The sequence below is a fragment of the Schistocerca cancellata genome, chromosome 8 (genome assembly GCF_023864275.1).
Source record: "Schistocerca cancellata isolate TAMUIC-IGC-003103 chromosome 8, iqSchCanc2.1, whole genome shotgun sequence".
Lineage (NCBI taxonomy): Eukaryota > Metazoa > Arthropoda > Insecta > Orthoptera > Acrididae > Schistocerca > Schistocerca cancellata.
In genome coordinates this window covers 317701109-317723320 of record NC_064633.1, presented here as the reverse complement: position 1 = coordinate 317723320, position 22212 = coordinate 317701109, and the positions used below count along the sequence as shown (strand labels likewise).

Genomic DNA, 22212 nt, shown 5'->3' with positions numbered 1-22212 from the left:
ATCGGTCACCGAATCTGTTGTTGAGAAGCGTACGAACACTTCGACTGAAATGTGCAGGAGCTCCATTGTGCATGAACCACATGTTGTGTCGTACTTGTAAAGGCACATGTTCTAGCAGCACAGGTAGAGTATCTCGTATGAAATCATGATAACGTGCTCCATTGAGCATAGGTGGAAGAATATGGGGCCCAATCAAGACATCACCAACAATGCCTGCCAAAACGTTCACAGAAAATCTGTGTTGGTGACGTGATTGCACAATTGCGTGCGGATTCTCGTCAGCCCACACATGTTGATTGTGAAAATTTACAATTTGATCACGTTGGAATGAAGCCTCATCCATAAAGAGAACATTTGCACTGTAATGATGATTGACACATTGTTGGATGAACCATTCGCAGAAGTGCACCCGTGGAGGCCAATCAGCTGCTGATAGTGCCAGCACACGCTGTACATGGTACGGAAACAACTGCTTCTCCGGTAGCACTCTCCATACAGTGACGTGGTCAACGTTACCTTGTACAGCAGCAACTTCTCTGACGCTGACATTAGGGTTATCGTCAACTGCACTAAGAATTGCCTCGTCCATGGCAGGTGTCCTCGTCGTTCTATGTCTTCCCCAGTCGTGAGTCATAGGCTGGAATGTTCCGTGCTCCCTAAGACGCCGATCAATTGCTTCGAACGTCTTCCTGTGAGGACACCTTCGTTCTGGAAATCTGTCTCGATACAAACGTACCGCGCCACGGCTATTGCCCCGTGCTAATCCATACATCAAATGGGCATCTGCCAACTCCGCATTTGTAAACATTGCACTGACTGCAAAACCACGTTCATGATGAACACTAACCTGTTGATGCTACGTACTGATGTGCTTGATGCTAGTACTGTAGAGCAATGAGTCGCATGTTAACACAAGCACCCAAGTCAACATTACCTTCCTTTAATTGTGCGAACTGGCGGTGAATCGAAACTAAAATGATCTCTAACATGGAAATTAAGCGTTTCCGGACACATGTCCACATAACATCTTTTTTATTTGTGTGTAAGGAATGTTTCCTGAAAGTTTGGCCGTACCTTTTTGTAACACCCTGTATAGGCTACACAAACCTTCCTCATGAATCAGTCTATGTAATACCGGAAACCGTATCGAAATCCATGCAGTAGTTTCTGAGATTAGCCTTCAGCTAGACAGAAGCGCGGGGACGGACTCTAATCTCTATGTGTAAAAGGAAATGTCTCGACTGACTGACTCACACACTGACTCATCATCGCCCTGCCCAAACGGCTAAGAACAGATACCTGCAACATGCAGAGGGTGTTGATCTTATACTGTAGACGTCGTTTAAGGAAGGATTTTTCGAGATTAGATGCCTAATTGCTACTAATAAAATAGGGGATGAGAGTCTTTTTGAAAATATGTCGCTATTGAGGTAATTTTGAATTCAAATCTCGGAAGCTGGAAATTGTTGTCTCGATCATAAATAAAGTAGTACGTGTTTCAGTATTTTTGTAAATATAACCCCAACAGGACTGAAACAGTGGGTGGAACTGTTTTGAAAATAAATTATTGTTAAAGAACTATTAAAGCATTTTTAAAGCTAAACCTACGAAAACTGGTGTTTGACTTCTGATTTAGATATAAAGATATACATTTTGGGGGATGAAAGTTTCTATGAAAACATAACGACAAGAAGGCAAAAGACATGGTTAACAAAACCCGTGGACTCCAGAGTCCAGAATCGTTTTCTGGTCAGAAGTACATTCGGATAAGACCATGCTTGTATGGTCTTCATGAGCTTCAAACGCTCAGAAGGTGTTGCAATTTGTCAACAACATAAAAATTCGATTAAATAAGAAACCAAAAAGTCTGTGCAGCCCGTACAGTCTACACGATCGAAAAAATTCATAATATGTATACATATTGGTGAAAACGTTGTCACTTGAAAATTTCAACGAGACTGTAGTTCCAAAACAAATATAGTTGTTGAATGTTTTCACTCAGTGATCTTCGTTTTTATCCTAATGATGATTAAATTTTGTAAGTTGGGTTAACAATTCATGTACAAAGTGTGGTACATATGACAACATTATTACTATAAAAAATTAATGTTTTATACACGTCTTCGAACGAAAAGAGAAGATTGAAGAATTACGAGTACTAACCACGTAGTTATGTCCCATCGTGCCGGCCGTTGCGGCCGAGCGGTTCTAGGCGCTTCAGTCCGCAACCGCGCTGCTACTACGGCCGCAGGTTCGAATCCTGCCTCGGGCATGGATGTGTGTGCTATCCTTAGGTTAGTTACGTTTAAGTAGTTCTAAGTGTAGGGGAATGATGACGTCCGACTTTAAGTCCCATAGTGCTCAGAGCCATTTTGCTCCATCCTTCCTATCTCACCTCTTCGCACATTGATTCTTCGTGACTAGTCTCTTAAACCTTAGCTTACTCTTTAGCATCTGAGCCTATATCTGCCCTTGGGTACGCCTTACACTCCAATATCAGATTTGGGAATCTCTATCTGACGATGATGTAATCTAAATGAACTCTTGTCGTATCTCCTGATCTTTCCCAAGTATACCTCCTCCTCTTGTGATTCCTGAACACAGTATTCGCTATCTGTAGCTGGAATTTATTGCAAAACTCAAAAAGTCTTTCTCCTGCCTCATTCCTAGCACCAAGCCAGTATTCTCGGGTAATCCTGTCTTCTGTCCCATCGCGATCATCATCATCGAGGAGCACTAATATAAAATGATTTATTGATGCGCATTTCCTATCTTTTTAAGTTTGACACACTCGGGTCCAATGAGATGTACGGACCCTGCAACGAACTTGTGACGTCACAGTAGTTGGCTTGTCCGCCACACTTCGTGAATCAATATGTAGTTGGAAAGGTGTCCACTAACGGCCTTAAATATTTCACGTGCTAACGAGGGTTTACATGCATTTAGATAAGCTATCAAAAATTGTTTAACTCGTCTGAAATAGTTATTCGCTCCTCGCCGGAGACGGCTGCTACCACTGTAATATCTGCAGGCCACATACTGTGACGTACGCGACACGGCTATCTTCCTCGGGGGCCTCGCACACACTGTATTGTACACTACTGGCCATTAAAATTGCTACACCAAGAAGAAATGCAGATGATAAACGGGTATTCATTGGATGAATATATTACACTAAAACTGACATGTGATTACATTTTCAAGCAATTTGGGTGCATAGATCCTGAGAAATCAGTACTCAGAACAACCATCTCTGGCCGTAATAACTGCCTTGGTACGCCTGGGCATTGAGTCAGAGTTTGGATGGCGTATACAGGTACTGCTGCCCATACAGCTTCAACACGATACCACAGTTCATCAAGAGAAGTGACTGGCGTATTGTGACTTGCCAGGTGCTCGGCCACCATTGACCAGACGTTTTCAATTGGTGAGAGAACTGGAGAATGTACTGGCCAGGGCAACAGTCGAACATATTCTTTATCCAGAAAGGCCCGTACAGGACCTGCAACATGCGGTCGTGCATTATCCTGCTGAAATGTAGGGTTTCGCAGGGATCGAATGAAGGGTAGAGCCACGGGTCGTAAAACATTTGAAATGTAGCGTCCACTGTTCAAAGTGCCGTCAATGCGAACAAGAGGTGACTGAGACGTGTAACCAATGGCACCCCATAGCATCATGCTGGATGGTACGCCAGTATGGCGATGACGAATTCACGCTTCCAATGTGCGTTCACCGCGATGTCGCCAAACACGGATGCGACCATCATGATGCTCTAAACAGAACCTGGATTCATCCGAAAAAATGACGTTTTGCCATTCGTGCACCCAGGTTCATCGTTGAGTACACCATCGCAGGGGCTCCTGTCTATGATTCAGCGTCAAGGGTAACCGCAGCCATGGTCTCCGAGCTGATAGTCCATGCTGCTGCAAACGTCGTCGAACTGTTCGTGCAAATGGTTGTTGTTCAAACGTCCCCATCTGTTGACTCAGGGATCGAGACGTGGCTGCACGATCCGTTACAGCCATGCGGATAAGATGCCCGTCATCTCGACTGCTAGTGATACGAGGCCGTTGGGATCCAGCACGGCGTTCCGTATTACCGTCCTGAACCCACCGATTCCATATTCTGCTAACAGTCATTGGATCTCGACCAACGCGAGCAGCAATGTCGCGATATGACAAACCGCAATCGCGATAGGCTACAATCGGACCTTTGTCAAAGTCGGAAACGTAGTGGTACGCATTTCTCCTCCTTACACGAGGCATCACAAAAACGTTTCACCAGGCAACGCCGGTCAAATGCTATTTGTGTATGGGAAATCGGTTGGAAACTTTCCTCATGTCAGCACGTTGTAGGTGTCGCCACCGGCGCCAACCTTGTGCGAATTCTCTGAAAAGCTAATCATTTGCATATCACAGCAGCTTCTTCCTGTCGGTTAAATGTCGCGTCTGTAGCACGTCATCTTCGTGGTGTAGCAATTTTAATGGGCAGTGGTGTATTTAAGACTCGCGCCCTCCTCGGAGGTCAAACTCTCTGTACGATATTGTAATAGTCGGTCAAAGCCACGGAGGTTGCCATAGCTCTGTCTCCGCTTCCACGGTCTAAACTGCAGTATCGGGTAGTCTGCTGAGGCGCCGCCCCGCAGCTGATAGGAGGTATTTAAATGGCAAGTGGCGGCGTCTGCTGCGTGCACTCACTGTCCCAGCAGATGACGTTCACTTTAGCGGACAGCGGTTTACCTTGTAGAGCAACACTTAACCGAGACTTTGCTCGCTTCCCGGTAGAAAACGGAAATCTCGTTACCAGGAAAAAGCAGGAAATAACGAAGTGGAAAAAGCGTAACGCAAGAGAGGCGCAACACTCGGCAGCAGCGGTGTGTCCTGGGACGCGGCACGTGGCCAGCCAGCTGGCTGCCGATTGGCTAGACGCGGTAGTGGTGGGGGAAGGGTGCTAGGGTGGGGGGGACCGGGCCGCCGCAGGCCCGCTCGCGCAGAGAGCTGTGCCGGCAGAGTATCGCGTACGCTGGCGCGATGCTGACGGCCTCAGCTGCAATGGTGGAGACGTGCCTGCTGCTGCCAGGCGCCGTGCCGGCCGAGAAGGAAGTGGCGCGCGCCCGAGGGGCCGCCCGCTGCCTGTTCGGCCCGGCGGACCCTGGCGCCGCAGAACTGCTGTTGCGGGAGCAGCTGGCAGCCGAGAGGGAGCGCTTGCTGTGGCGGTTCGGCTTCCGAGTCGTAGCAGCGCTGGCGGCCGAGGGCGTGGAGGCAGGCCTGGGGGCGGAAGAAGAGCTGGCCGCGAAGGAGGAGGCGCAACCCCTTGGTCCGGCGCCGAGCTTGCGGAGACCCAGGGCCAAGCCTTACCACCGCCAGACCTCTGTCAAAGGTACGTCCCACAGTGTGGCTGATAACATGTCTCTGTGTGGTGCTGTCATCAAGTTTTTCTTCCTTCCTCAACTGCGGTGTCTGAAGATGTGCTTCCAGGTGGCGGAAAGGTTTACCTTTCTTCTTCTGTCTTTTTACAAATGTGTCAGGAAGTTACCTTCAACGTCCTCTTGTTCATTGCTTCCATTGTTGATGATCAGTTACTGCTTGATCTATCTAGTTCACTTGGCCTACCTGTTTATTTTTCCCTATTGGTCGACAATTGATTGCTGTTGCTGGTATCCTATTTCTCTGTTTCAACATTTTGTTGATAGAGGACTAGCAACCTCTTTTTTATATTTCTTGAAGCATTTATTAACAAATTGTCACAGTTGCAGGCCATATGTATATTTGGCAACTAGTTTCAAACCAGTTGGTTCGTGCTCAAGCCTGACCCACTGAGGTTGCACGGAAAGTGCCTGATCCTACTGACAACCATCAAAATGGCAATAAATGCTTTACAAAGTAAAAAAAATGAGTCTGACTTACTAACTAGGCACATTTGATTGCTACAGTCATCTGTAAAGCATGCATTGCCGTTTCGATGTTTGTTATTAAGATAGGCACTTCCAGTGCAGCCACAGTATGTCGCATGAGAATGGACCAGGTGGTTCGAAACAAGACGCCAAATATATGTCCTGGAACTGTGACAGATTCGTTAATAAACAATTCATGAAACAAATTATTTTCGCTCATTGTTATGGCATTATCTCTCCCATTAACTCTATACTTCTCGACCCGTTCGTACATGCTTATAAGTCCTAGTTTTCAAGTCCCAGATTTTTTACACTCAGTACCTCCATGTCCTACGATCCTCACTCACTTTCTTACTTGCGATCGTTTCTTAGACTAGTTGGAATCCAAAAATTCATCACACGACAGAACTGGCTGAAAAACGCAATGGCCGTCGTCGAAATACGGTGTAGAAAAATGTAATTGTCATCCTGGCCAGAGACCCGGAAATGTAAAACCAACCAAGACAGGAAAACTTGTTACAACCATATCAGTAGGGAAAATAAGGTACTCTGACCGACTATCATATTACCTACGTTTGGATTTGCACAATCTGTGAAACTGTTTTCTTAGGTAGGGCGGGGAATGTCACACTAACTTCGAGACGGCATATGAATGATGCTTGGACACTAAAGTCATTGCTTAAATCATTTTAGAGGAATAGCAAATTGGTATTTTATGGATTGACTTATACTCGAAGCTGTCGGAGACCAGCGAACGTAATGGCAAACGCTGTCTTCCAACCGTTAAGTACCTGATGTGTTAATCCCTGCACTGTATGTCATAGTTTTCCCAGTATAAGTAAGGGTGCTCTCCAGCCGGAGGGCAGTGTAATAAACTGCTGTTTTGAAGGTTCAATACCCATACTGCAATTTTTCCCCCAGTAGGCTTACAACTCTATAGTAGAGTCAGACCTATTGTGTAATCTGTCACTGAGGTCACAGAAAATCCAATCACGAGTCTTTGCTTCCCTATGTCAGTTTTTGTTCTGCACAGTCAAACTCTAGTGAAGTATTCGTTCGTTTGTTGCATTGGCACAAATGGTACACTTCTTGCGATGTGTCGTACGGCCGTAGGGAAGGTGAACTAAGAGCTACTTTGTGGTTTCTGATTTCACTGTAGATGTGGGATTGAAGCAAAGTGTCGATATATTGCCCAAAAAAATGGTTCAAATGGCTCTGAGAAGTATGGGACTTAACCTCTGAGGTCATCAGTGCCCTAGAACTTAGAAATTCTTAAACCTAACTAACCTAAGGATATCACACACATCCACGCCCGAGGCAGGATTCGAACCTGCGACCGTAGCGGTCGCGCGGTTCCAGACTGTAGCGCCTAGAATCGCTCGGCCACCCCGGCCGGCGATAAATTGCCCACCGTTCTTGGACAGCAGTGAGTCCTCTCCTGATAGTCGAAAGTTCAGCTACTAACAATGCGACACACGGAGGTACATTGACGACTAGTCGTTCGATACCGGTACGGTATCGCATAATTCGGCACTACAACTCCCCGCATATGCTGAATACTGGTTACAAAAGTATTTGTACCATCGCTCCTACTCGAGGTGTTAAAACTCAGGTTATTTGATACGGCACTACCTCCACTACGAAGTTTTTGTACGTCCATCTTTGTGAACGATTGTCCATGGCACATCGGCTATTCACTTACGTAATAAAACGAAACATCTGCAGCCGTCATTTTGATGTTATTTTATTATATTGCAGCCAGTACCGGTGATCGAACACACTATTTTCAAACCTTCACTGACGCTGAGATGGTATACACCATCCCATCAGTGGCCAACATGTACGAACTGGCTTCTGTAGAATCAGCTATCAGCTCGCTACGAAGGCAAGACACTGCTTATGTACTCGCCTGTAAGTGTCTGCTCACCAACTGTCTTCTGACACGTAGATAACGGAAAAGGTCGACGAGTTTTGCTCTTTGTTACCAACCAAGTTGGCGTGGTAGTAACGAGGCTGGACTCGTGCCCTGCGGAAAGTAGTTCAGATCCTGTCTGGCCACCTTTGTTCTAGGATACCCTTTATTTCCCTGAATCACTTGCGGCGGATGGTACAATGGTTCCTGCATCAGTTTCGGATTTCATCTCTAACTGCATCGTTAATCAACGGGACGTTGCTCTCCCTCTTTCTTTTTTTCTGAACGCCATCGTTGAAAGAAGGCTTTGGCAGTCAGCTGCGAAACCGTGTGCGAGTTCTGTTTGCTCGTATTTCCCTGCCGCCTATGCGTAGCAACGTCTCTATTGTAGTGAGTGTGTAGTCGACACCGGGTGCGTCAATGCAGACCCTTACCACAGCATTAAGCGCCCCTGGGCATGCAATAAATAGATCCGTCTTATTAGCGATGCTGAAGTGATGGCGCAGTTAGTATGGGAGGGCCGTTCTTCGACGTGTGATGTTGGTGGAAAATGCGGAAGTAGTACCGCGAGTCTAAGCGAGCAGAGTCGCTGACGGATTGATCATTTCTGTCCCGAATTACAATGTCGTGAGTCATAATGTTGTGAACTATTTCTCATTACGTTGTTGCTAATCGTTTTCACTCGTAGTGGAACTTGAGAGAATTGAAGATTGGTAGTAGGCTGCCGCCTATGTATGTTTCTATGTTGAACTAATCTGCCTCCCCCCTCACCGCTAATTCCCTCTTTTCCCTCGTATTTAGTTTTCACTACTAATTATGATACAAACTGTGTACAAATCTTGCACTTGTGCTTCATGGCGCACTTCTCAGCTTGGCGCTTTAAGCGGCCGCTAGCGTCGCTTGGATCTTAAACGGGCCCTGCATATTGCAATTATTCTGCTTAGCACTTCTCCCCTCATCTGCGCTCTGCCGCCGGCTGCTCCCCGATGCGATAGCAATGACCTGTAGTGTGTCCCATCTTATAAGCGCTGTTCCATCGCATTGTTTCCTCCCCCGTTCTTTAGTGGCTTTCATTTTGTCCATTATACACGGTCCAGTGACACTAATGTGACCATCGCCTGTGTTCGGCATCAGCGTGTAATGCCACTCTCAGATTGCAGGTGGCAGCACTAGCAATGGACGGTATATAAAGCGTGTCAGGGGGACGTGGAAAACAGTGCAGTCGTTGTAAAGCGAAAACGGGGAGATTTATCTGACGTCCGAAAGGACATGATCATTGGCTTTCGGGCAAGGGGTGGAAGCATTTCCGAAATGGCTAAGTGTGTAAACTGTTCGCGTGCCGATGTGGTTAAAGTATACCGTGTACAGAAAAATGGCGGTATCCGAAACCGGCGCGGAGGCGACTGTGGTGCACCGCGGACCATTGATATAGGGCTGAACAACGGTTGCGGAGATGTGTACGCGCGAATAGACGCGCAACTGTTGAGGAGTTGACCACCCAGATGAACCAAGGGGATAGTAGCAGTATCTTGTCAACGACCTTTGCTGAGCATCGGTCTCCGCACAGGCACCTGGTTCATGCACACGTGCTGAACGCTGATCAGTGGCTACGAAGGCTGAAATTTGCACGCCAGTATGTGACAGGTGGCCTTATTATATGAATCACATTTTATGTTTCATCGGACATATGGCCATTGACGTGTACGGCATGAAACATCCGAAAGCAAACAAAGAGTGAGCTTTATGGTCTGGGTAATGTTTCCGTAGCATTCCCTGGGCGTTCTCGTTATTCTGAAAGCCACCATGGATCAACACCATTTTGCATCTGCCCTGGGATCTACGTCCACCCCTACATTCAGTTTGTGTTTCCTCGGCACGATGGTATCTTCCAGCAGGACAATGCAGCGTGTCACACAGCTCGCAGTGTACTCTCCTACCCACCGAACTTCCCGGATTCGAACTCAATCAAGAATCTGTGTGACTTCCTCAGTCGGACACCGTAGATCCTTAAGAGACACACCTTCCAGAACCTTCACTGACTCTCTTGCTGCACGTTTTGCAGCTGTCAACGCTGCAAAAGTCGACTGGACAGTCATTGGACAATTTACCACATATTAACGCCCTTCTAAAGCACCACCAGTTTCGGCTTATGTGACGCAGGGACTAACCATTGTAGTTGTATTCGGCAGAAGCGAGGTCAAGTTCCCGTCCAGTCGACCAGATTGAGACTGCCCGTGCAGTTCTTAAGTCACTTTAAGCGACTGCCAGAACGGTTTCTTAAAGAGGACCACAATAGATTTTTTTTGTCAAATAAAAGCTTGTGTCCTTTTCTAACAGCCTTGACGGCTACATTACGTTCCTTTCAGTAGCGCTATATATCAGATTCTCTTGTCTCTTTCTTCAAGTTGTCCACATTTTATTACCATCAAATACCATGCTCTGGAGCTGCAATTTTGGGGGCGTGGTTCATGATTCCACGCTTACATTTGTTTCTGTTGAACACATGTTGTAAAGAGTTCTATCCCGACGCCGCACTACTTCTGCTATCTTCAATGTATGAAGCATGCTGTTGATGCCTATCCGAGATTTATTAATTCTCTTTTTGTACGGTTCTGCATTTCACGATTTTAGTGTTAAAATACCTACGTTTTACTGTATTTGACGATTTTCGTGTAACCCTGATCAGCGAATATGGCTGCCAAGCGAAGAACACTGTTTCGATTCTCGGTAGGCCTACTGCCAAGGATTTTTTCTTTATGGGATGACTGATACTAGACCCGTTTACCCTCGTGATCACGGTTGAGGAGCTACTTGATTCAGACTTTACGTCTCCACGGTCTGGAAAGTCGGCAAAACGGCCGAGAGAGCGGTGTGCTGATCGGATGCCCCTCCTTACTGCATCCTCTTCGGGCTTCCATCCACTTCTCGTGAATCTAGAAACCAAATAATGATAGCAATGTATGTATTAAACTGGGGACCTAGAAACGACGGAGAGGCTTCGTCCCGCCGTAGCCCTCAGTGATACACAACCCCACAACAGTCCACAGTAGTCCACCCACCCCACCGGCGCCCTACACCGAAACCAGGGTTATTGTGCGGTTTGGCCCCCCAGTTTGCGTGGTAGAATAATTATGGTGTAAGCGTACGTGGAACGGTGTTTGCGAAGCAATCGCCGACATAGTGTAACTGAGGGGGAATAATGGGAACTAGCCTACTCGCCGAGGTAGATGGAAAACCGCCCTAAAAACCAACCACAGTCAGGCCGGCACACCGTACCTCGACACTAACCCGCCTACCTCGACACTAATCCGCCGGGCGGATTCGTGCTGGGGACCGGCAGCCCTACCCGCTCGGGAAGCAGCGCGTCAGACCGCGCGGCTAGCCGGGCGGGCATGGTAGCAACGAGTTTAATCAGCCTTACATCTATTTTTATTTTTTGCTTCTTCGCTTTTATAGATTCACTAGCTCTGTTCCGCTCTGGTACCACCTAAAAACAGTTACTTATTTAAAAAAATGCCCAGGTATGTATTTATTCCAATCTTCTAGTAGTCCATTTTCTCCTTCCCCCCCTCACTCTGCCCGTCTGTTCCTCCCCCTCTTTGTCCACTCATATCCTTTCCCCCCCCCCCCAGGGGGTTGGTGGTCCTTACCCCCATCTTTCCAGATCGTAACTAATATGTGCACCAGTTTTGCGTAAAATCGCTCCAAGGTTTACGATGAGCTTTTTACCCGCACACGTAAATGTAAAATATATTTCATACCTGTTTAACCTGTTTCGAGTGAATTTGTACACATATTTCACCTATGTCTCCAGCGAATTTCCCCCTCCAATTTCATTTTCACGCATCTCGCAGTTTGATATCATTTCCTGAACTGTGCGTCATAAAATATTTTTTTGTAGTACCTTCAGTGACATAAGTTTCCATTGTCTGCGAAATGTGTTGCGATTAGGGTTAGCAGCAAAGAAGTAATCAGTTTAAACGTCAGACATGATACGACAGTTTTCACGCATCTCAGTTTTTGTGACGTCATATCTTCTGAACTATGTGTCGCACAACGCTATAATTTTGCTGGTACATAGAATGAAGACTTTCACAACCCTATGACTTCGCTGCTGGTAAACCTTTCGAGGTATAAGATCTTGCCGACAAAACTCAACGGAGGAGCAACGCCTCCGAAGATGTCCACCGCAGTTCTGGACGGAACGTTGCGTTAGGAACAGAAATGTTTCGTGCAGCGCGACCTTGTACCCCGAAAGGATTGCTGGTGCATTCATTGTTACATGTGAATATTGTTTGAAAAGTGTCGCTAATACAGTTAGTTGTAAAGAAGTAGCAGGCCGGGGTGGCCGAGCGGTTCTAGGCGCTACGATCTGGAACCACGCGACCGCTACGGTCGCAGGTTCGAATCCTGCCTCGGGCATGGATGTGCGTGATGGCCTTAGGTTAGTTAGGTTTAAGTAGTTCTAAGTTCTAGAGGACTGATGACCTGAGAAGTTAAGTCCCATAGTGTTCAGAGCCATTTGAACCATTTTTTGTAAAGAAGTAATAATTGAAAACGTGATGCCTCATGCGATAATTTTACTCCATGAACAGTGAAAATGCAGTAAGCGATAATTTTTTTTCTTTTTGTTATTTTATTGGGGCTGTCAGCGAGGAAAAGTTGCATAAAGATTTGATATTATGTGTAAAGTTTGTTGGAAGTCACAATGCCCTCTCATTCTGAAATACTCGATGAATGAAGTATGGGCATTCGGTGCGTTGTGGCTATACTTCTTTTTCACAATCACACCAATCCCTTTGATGAGCAGGTATCTATAAGATAGCCTATGTGTTAATGCAGCTAATTCAGGGTGAAAGCTATCTCCATTTCATATGTTATCGAAATCCGTCCACTCGTTTCAGCGTGAAGGAATAACAAACTTAGTAACACACACACACACACACACACACACACACACACACACACACACAGGCGCGCGCGCGCGCGCACACACACACTAACTGCCGCGTTAATAATATATGTCAGATTTACATATTAAGTTGTCACAGTTGTCGCGTGTCGGAGACGCACGTGGGATGAGTAACCACTAGATACGACATGTGACTGAATCCAATTGAAAAACATTTATGAGTGCGTTAGGACAGATCAAACACCCCGCCGCCGCATCTGTCAGAAGTATTTACCGTTACTTCGCCGATTAAATCGTACGTCGGTAATCAAAACCCGGAGAGCATACATTACGTCTCCAGGCTGCCAGGGGAAAAAACCGCGTGAGATAGCGAGGAAAGAAAACATAGAGAAAGAAGACAAGTAGGCTTGCTGTGTGTTGCAGACAACTGGGCGCCGCCAGTGTTGCAAAACTTTTGCCCAGAAGGCGGTGAATCGCGCGCAATGAGGGCAACCGCTGACACATCGCTTCCTCACTCTTCTGAGTAAGAGCGGAGAGGAGGAAGGAGGAAAAACCATGCGTTCCGTAAACAGCTGCGACCTACTCGCTAGCCAAAACACTGCTGTCCTGTTTGCTAGCGGACAGCGCAGAGAAACAGTAGCTATGTATGCTCCGTTACTGTTGTAATCCACCTCTGCAATTCTGAAGTTGTTTTATCCATTTTTGATGAACATGGCGTCACTGAAATATTCACACATCGTAATCGCAGTGCGGTACTTCGTCCTCGTCGTCTTCGAGACGCTGTCATCGTCGTCGTTGTTGTTGTTGTGATCTTCAGTCCGAGGACTGGTTCGATGCAGCTCTCTATGCTAGTTCAAAAATGGCTCTGAGCACTATGGGACTTAACATCTGAGGTCATCAGTCCCCTAGAACTTAGAACTACTTAAACCTAACTAACCTAAGGACATCACACACAGCCATGCCCGAGGCAGGGTTCGAACCTGCGACCGTAGCGGTCGCTCGGCTCCAGACTGTAGCGCCTAGAACCGCACGGCCACTCCGGTCGGCCTCAGTTTCTGTGACCTGGAGCTGTATTACTGTGAGGAACATGTAGTATGGTAAAAGGATGGAAGATGTATGAAAGAGAGCTTTACCTGGAATCAAAAGAAGATCGAGACGACGAACTTGTCAGATGACTCGTAGTAGCAATACGGGCAATATGGACAAAGAACGTAATACACGGAAAAATCTAGAAAAGCTTTATATATCAGAGAATATCAAACGGCTGATGCTGCTGACGATGACAACTAGAATTATTTAGAAAACTAAGTAGGAATTATTTAGAAAACTAAGTAGGAAAAATTCTGGAGTGGTTCCATCGAGAAGGCCACGAACATTACGCTTTCCGACCTGTGGTTGCCTAGGCTGGTGCCGTGTATTTAATGACTTCTTTGTCATCTGGAAGCTAAAATCCAGTCTCTTTCAGTTTATTTGAGGCCGTAAATACGGCTCAGTAAAAGTGATGGAGCTGTGATTGGCACCTGGTGCTCAAGCTGAATCGCACTGTAGGACGGGACGAGAGGATTGCAGGCTGCTAAAGCGCAACGCGCGCCTGCTCCGGAAGTCGTTAAGACGTTGCGGGTCCATTGTATGAGCGCCAATCTGTGTGCAAATTAGCGGCTCAGTGGAGGAAAGGGGATGGGAAGGGGGGGTAGGGGGGCCCAAGCGAAACACGACGGATGGATGGAGCACGCGGGCCATTTCGCAGAACCGCGAGGCGCGCATCCGGCCACAGCGGATCCTGATCGCGCTGACCTCTGTCTTTTGTCACCATCTCGTGATAAGAGGGGCTAGTCTGGCAGGTAACTGCTTTTTGAAGGGATAGTTTGTCCATAAATCGTCGTGATAGTATTAAAACAGATAACTGAGCTCCACGAATACAGAGGGAGGAAAAATTTCGTGAGCTGACGTATCCATTATCGTACAGAAGAGCTGTAACTGCGTTTGCTATTTTCTCAAAACTGAACACCATTTTTTTCTTCTTTCGTATAGGCCGACTAAGGACCACTAAATTTTCAACTGTTGTGTTTGGAGTGGATTATGGCTTTCGTCCAGTAGTTGTGCATGCTCTGGATGCATTGTTTCTTCCAGTCGATATGCTGACTGGTCAACCTTCTGGGATGCGTCTTGTGAGTATGTCCGTACAAGGATAGAGGTCTCTTCCTAACCACGTCGGTAGTCTTTATATTTGTTACTTTCTTTGACTGGTCCCAGTATCTTCACCACTATCTTCCCTTCTGGATTTCCAGTTTTGAGACCCTTCCAGTCGAGAACCAGACACGCTAAAGTATATAGGGCGGATAACTGATAGTGCTTCATGTTTCGTTAAAGATGCTGCTGGTCAGTTGACATGCCAGTCCAAGCTTTTTTTAAAAAGAAAAATGGTTCAAATGGCTCTGAGCACTATGGGAATTAACATCAGAGGTCATAAGTCCCCTAGAACTTAGAACTACGTAAACCTAACTAACCTAAGGGCATCACACACATCCATGCCCGAGGCAGAATTCGAACCTGCGACCGTAGCGGTCGCTCGGTTCCAGACTGAAGCGCCTAGAACCGCTCGGCCACATCGGCCGGCAAAGCTTTTTATTCGAATTGATAATGCTGTTCTTTCGGAATGATTAGGTTCCAATCACTCTCCCAGTTATTTAAACCCGTCTGTGTAGACTTCTCAACACTTCAGGTGCAGTGTGCAAGAAAACCAAATGATGTTCGTATTTTATTGTTTTTTCAAGCAGCACATTACTAGATAATCCAAGAGGAAAAACGACCCATCATGAAGGAATTATCAGAATGGGACACAAATTGGTATATGTGATGTTAATGTACAGAGGAACAAATAATTATAGTTTCAGAAAAATTGGTTGATTTATTCAAGAGAAAGAGCTTCACAAACTGAGCAAGCCAACAAACCTTTGGTCCGCCTCCGGTCCTTGTAAAAGCAGTTATTTGACTTGGCATTGGTTGACAGAGTTGTTGGATGTCCTCAAGAGGGATGTAGTGCCAAATTATGTCCAATTGGCGCGTTAGATTGTTAAATCACGAACATGATGGACGTCTTGGCCATAATTCTCCAATCGTTCTCACTTGGGGAGAGATCCGGCGACACTGGTGGCGAAGGTGGGACTTAGAAAGCACGGAGTCAACCAGTAGAAATTCTCGCCCTGTGCGGGCGGGTATTATCTTGCTGAAATGTAAACCCAGGATGGCTTGTCATAAAATGGAAAAAACGGAGCGTAGAATGTCATCGATGAACTGGTGTGCCGTAAGGCTGCCGCGGATGATAACAAAATGAGTCCTGTTATGAAATGAAATATCGCCTAAGAGAATCACCATGGTTGTCGGGCTGTATGATGGGTGACGGGTTGGTATCCCTGTGCCGACCAGGGCTCATCCAGACACGTCTTCGCTGATAAACGGTGCTCAGTTCGAAGCGGGACCCCTCACTGAAGACAGTTCTACTCCATTCAATGAGATTCCAGGCCCATATGGTTCAAATGGCTCTGAGCACTATGGGACTCAACATCTTAGGTCATAAGTCCAGGCCCATATGACCAGCGAAGATATGTGCGGGGACGCCCTGGGTAGCGGTGGCATATTATCCTGATTGTTACCCACCATACAGCCCGATAACTAGGAATGACTGTCTGAAGTGCCATTGTATTTCATATGAGGACCCCTTTAGTTGTCAATTGCGCACTCTTACTGCGGAGCGATACGTCGACGATACTCTACGCCTCGTTATGTTGCCTTTCATGGCAGACCGTCCTGGACTTAAATTTCAGCAAATTAATGCCAGCCCGCAGATGGCGAGTTTCCGATATTTGTCTTCGTGCTTGCCAAATCCTACCTTGGCCAGCAGTGTTGCCGGTTCTGTCCCTGTATGAGAACGTCTGGATAATTATGAGCTGGTCCCTCCAACCATTTCGGAATTCGGACGATCTATCGTTCGAATTGGACAGAATTTGCCACGATATCACTCAGGACATCAAACAGCTCTATCAATCAATGCGAAGCCGAATAAAAGCTTACGTAAGGCCAGTGGTAGACCAACGCGTTATTTACTTGCTCAATTTGTAACTCTTTCTCCTCAATCTATCATCCAATTTTTCTGAAACTGTAATCATTTGTTTCTCTGTACGAGTCGTCACATCTACTGATTTCTGTTTCATTCAGATTATTCCATCGTAGTAATTTTTTGTCTTAGAGTGCATTTGCTCTTTCATTATTTAGCGTCCATGCACATTAACATACCACTTTACATTGCTCAAAACGCTCAAACGCTCAATCCTGGTAGCACTTTGCCTTCAGAATAAATCTTTCAGCTTGTAGTGAGGCGGTATGCAGTAATCTATACGTTCCATCGAGATTACAGGATCGCCTTACCGCTCGACTGTAAGTTTCGCTTTAGACTTGTGTCTATACTACCTTCCAAACGCCATAACGTGTTAATCTACCAAAAAGCGTACATACCGCTATATAGTGAAATATCCACTGTGCAGAGACGCTTAGATTGCATCTAAAATATGCGCCACCATTCCTGATGTTTGCCGGCCGGAGTGGCCGAGCGGTTAAAGGCGCTACAGTCTGGAACCGCACGACCGCTACGGTCGCAGGTTCGAATCCTGCCTCGGGCATGGATGTGTGTGATGTCCTTAGGTTAGTTAGGTTTAAGTAGTTCTAAGTTCTAGGGGACTTATGACCACAGCAGTTGAGTCCCATAGTGCTCAGAGCCATTTGAACCATTTGAACCTGATGTTTCGGACAGCGCTGGTCTATCAGTGTAAGCAGGTAAGCCTCTGTGGAAAAATAAATGAAAGAACATAAGAGTTTAACGTCCCGTCGATGGGGGGATCATTAAAGAAGGGGATGAAGTTCGGGATGGACATCGACGGAAAGGTACGTCAGGCGTCTCCCTGTTCACGTACACTTCAGTGTGGATGCCAGGCGGATATGTGAGCGCATTCCTCTGGAATTCGAGTCTAGCGTCTTAACCACTGCTTCAAGTCTTTCGCTGAGTAAGTGGAGTTTAGATAATGGGATGGTTACTAAAAATTAAAGCATTAAATCGGACCATTTAGCGCAAATGAATAACTCAGTTAAAGGCATTGGGCCGGAAGTGAAGTGACAAGGAGTTTCAATTCCCAGTTCAGTATACTGTTTTCATCTGTCATTAGATTTTTGTATTTTCCGCACTTCAAATGGTTCAAATGGCTCTGAGCACTATGGGACTTAACATCTGAGGTCATCAGTCCCCTAAACTTAGAACTACTTAAACCTAACTAACCTAAGGACATGACATACATCCATGCCCGAGGCAAGATTCGAACCTGCGATCGTAGCAGCAGCGCGGTTCCGGACTGAAGCGCCTAGAACCGCTCGGCCACAGCGGCCGGCTTCCGTACTTCAATAGGCAAAAACAGAACTCTTGTAGGATCACTTTGTTGTCAGTCTGTCTGTACGTATCTTTTTCTTAGTAGCAGATGAGGTTGCGTCAAATACTAAGGTCTAGAGTCCCTTGGTGAGCTTAAGCTTCTAAGTGAATGCAGTCAACAGGTACGGCCATTTATGTTACATACTTTGACAATCGGAAACTTATCAGAACCATTAAATGACCGCCGGCGCTACAGTCTGGAGCCGCGCGACCGCTACAGTCGCAGGTTCGAATACTGCCTCGGGTATGGATGTGTGTGATGTCGTTAGGTTAGTTAGGTTTAAATAGTTCTAAGTTCTAGGGGACTGATGACCTCAGAAGTTAAGTCCCATAGTGTTCAGAGCCATTTGAACCATTAAATGACCGATCTACATACATATCGAACCAGGTGGTCTAGCGAAGACGGCAAAGTAGGTCAGCATGTTCGGTCAGAGGGTTGGTTGTCCTCTATAATAAAAAAAAATGTGAGTGAAGTATTGAACGATGAAATTGAAGGGGTGTCACGTGACACCGTTCAGACTTAATGATGAGAAGAATGACGAACAGAATGACGGGAAAAAAGAGCTAAACCGCATGTTTGGAAATTGAGAAGTCGCGAAATCGAATCTCAGTCGGACCACGGATTTTTCAGTCTATGTTTTAACCTAGCCTTCACCTCTCAGCTATGTAAGGAATCGCCAGAAATAAAACTTGTTTCGGATTCCACACTAAACTAGTTCCCGTTTCCCTAGAAAGCTGAGGTATGTTAGAGACATGCAAGTCGCCATACTGGCTTCCAATAGAAAAGATTGCACCGCATCAAGTTATTATTATTATTATTATTATCTACATACAGACCGCAGATACTATATGCATCAGAAACACTGGCAAATTTTACATACGCAGAACAGATAGAAAATCGTGAAAGAAGAATTGTGAGGACAATTCTTGGACACAGGAAAATAACAGATGATCAAGGCAAGCCTGTATACAGAGTAAAAAGCAACAAAGAAGTGTATACGAAGTGCAGCAAAATTACAGACGAAATTAGAAAAAAGAAGATGCTCCTTTTATGCTCACATCATGAGGATGAACCCGAATAGGCTTACAAAACAAATATTTTGGTACATCGCAAATCTAAAAAATAAAAATTTATGGTTTATCAACACAGAAAGAGATCTAAAAGAAATGGACATAGATCAGGAAACAATATTTAACAGAAACCTTTTTAGAAAAAAACTGAATTCATTCACGGGTTTCGGTGTGAAAATTAAGAAGACTTGTGGAACTAAATGGTCTGAAGAGAGAAAAGCCGCCTTCAGCGCAAGAATGAAAGAAGTGTGGATTGAGAGAAAGAAGACTTCCCAGAAGCGCAAGAAATAACTGTTTTCACGGTCTTTAACGGCCAAATTTGTATAATAATAATAAAAGCTACATACATAATTAAGAATGTAAGAGTGCAAGTCCTGCTAGCATCTGCCATGCCTATTTTGTTTCTCCTGGTTTTCAGAGTCATAAAATTCAGTTTGAGTAACAGGAGCGTATAATTCGATTCGCTGAAGTAACCGAAGACGGGTATAAATTCAGCAGTAACACCTGGAAATATGTCCATTTAGGTCTTGATCTGCGTAGTGCAGTACAATAAAACACGCTCCGTTTGTCGCTGAATATCAGTTCTTAAATCTTCTCTGTAGTACCGTTGCATAAATACATAACTAACTAGATAGTAACTGACAGAATTATTATTATTGTTATTTTCTATTCATTTGCCCATTTTTGTCGTCACAACTGCTAGGAATGCACCGTTTGATTACGAGCACAGGGTACGGAGAGGATTGCGTTGAGCAACCGGTGGCAGAGTGTGCAGAGTGTCTGAGCTCTTGCAGGCCTAGTAACAGCGCCTAGATGCGCGGCTTGCCGTCGGCCCGCCGCGCGCTGTGCAGCGGTGGGGTGTGCCCGCGGGGCATCGGCGCACGTGCTCGCTCTGTTCCTGACCTACACCCGGGGCCTTGAGCTCCCAGCGGCCTGCAGCGTGAGCTCAGAGCTGCCGACATCACTGCGGCGGAGGCGTGCACAGGCACTCGGATGCAACACAAGCATCGTGAATCTACACCCTTTGCTGGACGAAGTGCTTTCCACAGCCCTCTTAAGTGGCTAATCCAATCAGTAACAGGCGCATATACACTGAGGTGACAAAAAAAAAAAAAAAATCGAGGGATAGCGATATGCACATGTACGCCGATGGCGGTAATATCGCGAACACAAGGTATAAAAGCCATTACATTAGCTGAGCTGAAATTTGTACCCAGGTGGTTCACGAGAAAAGATTTCGCACGTCATTACGGGCGCAGGCCGGGAATTAACACTTTCTGAATGCAGAATAGTAGTTGGAGCTAGAAGCATGGGATATTCCTTTTCGGAAACCGTTAGGGCATTCGATATTGCGCGATCCACAGCGTCAAGAGTGCGCCGAGAATACAAAATTTCAGGCATTAGTTCTCACCACGGGAAACGCAGTGGGAGATGGCCTTCACTTAACGATCGAGAGCAGCGGCGTATGCGGAGAATTGTCAGTGTTAACAGACAAGCAGCGCTGCGTGAAACAACAGCAGAAATCAATGTAGGCCGTATGACGAACGTGTTGGGGCAGTGTGACGAAATGTGGCGTTAATGAACTACGGTGCCAGACAGACGATCGACGCGATTGCTTTTGCCAACAGCATGACGTCGCTACAACGCCTCTCCTCTCGTGACCATATCGGTTGGACCCTAGACGACTGGAAAACATGACCACCTCAGACGAGCCCCGATTTCTGTTGCTAAGAGTTGATGGCAGTGTTCGAGTGACCCCACGAAGTCATGGACGTATGTTGTCAACAAGGAACTAAAATGGTTCAAATGGTTCTGAGCACTATGGGACTTAACATCTGTGGTCATCAGTCCCCTAGAACTTAGAACTACTTAAACCTAACTAACCTAAGGACATCACACACATCCATGCCCGAGGCAGGATTCGAACCTGCGACCGTAGCAGTCGCGCGGTTCCGGACTGAGCGCCTGAACCGCTAGACCACCGCGGTCGGCAACAAGGAACTGTGCAAGCTGGTAGTGCCTCCATAATGGTGTGGACTGTGTTTCCATCGAACGGACTGGATCCTTTGGTCCAACTGAAACGGTTATGGTCGGCTACTTGGAGACCATTTGCAGCCATTCATGGACTTACAGTTACCAAACGATGATGTCATGTGACCGGCCCGCAGTTGTTCGCAATTGGTTTGAAGAACATTGTGGACAGTTCGAGCGAATGATGTGGCCAGCCACATTAGCCGATATGAATGCTATATAAAGCTTATGGGACATAATCGAAACGTCAGTTCGTGCACAAAATCCTGCACCGGCAACGCATTCGCAATTATGGACGGCTGTAGATGTCGCATGGCTCGATATTTCAGCAGGAGACTTCCGACGTCTTGTTGAGTCCCTGCCGGTCCAGTTGCTGCACTACGGCGGGGAAATGGAAATCAGACACGATGCCATGAACTTTTTCACCTCAGTGTACAGTGAAAGATGAAACTCGAGGCCGGTTGAAATTGCACACACAACCAGTTAGGTCCAGGAAAAGCTCTATGATCAACCGGGGATCGAACAGCAGTTAGGTGAATTTTAGCTTTCCCCTAATCCCTTGACGACCACTGTGAAATCGTGAGTTATTCTTCCACGCTTGACTTACATGATATTACGCGGTATTCGAGGAAAGTGATCGGTATAAGCGCTCCTTTATTCACTCCAGTTTGATGATTACTACTTGCGGTTCTAGCGCTTCAGTTTGGAACCGCGTGACCGCTTCGGTCGCAGGTTCGAATCCTGCCTCGGGCATGGATGTGTGTGATGTCCTTAGGTTAGTTAGGTTTAATTAGTTCTAAGTTCTAGGTGACTGATGACCTCAGCAGTTAAGTCGCATAGTGCTCAGAGCCATTTGAACCATTTTTGATGATTACTACAATAAAATGTGTGTGTGAATTCCTAAGGGACCAAACTGCTGA

The 22212-nt window shown here is 46.1% G+C and overlaps 1 protein-coding gene across 1 annotated transcript in view; it reads left to right on the top strand.

Moving 5' to 3' along the window:
- The first annotated feature begins 5022 nt into the window (after window positions 1-5022).
- The window catches only part of LOC126095063 (uncharacterized), a 60615-nt gene continuing 43425 nt past the window's right edge, over window positions 5023-22212 (top strand). Inside the window, exon 1 of the mRNA XM_049909747.1 lies at window positions 5023-5379. Coding sequence (XP_049765704.1) covers window positions 5031-5379 — 349 coding nt within the window. The 5' untranslated portion in view covers window positions 5023-5030. The remainder of the gene's footprint in view (window positions 5380-22212) is intronic.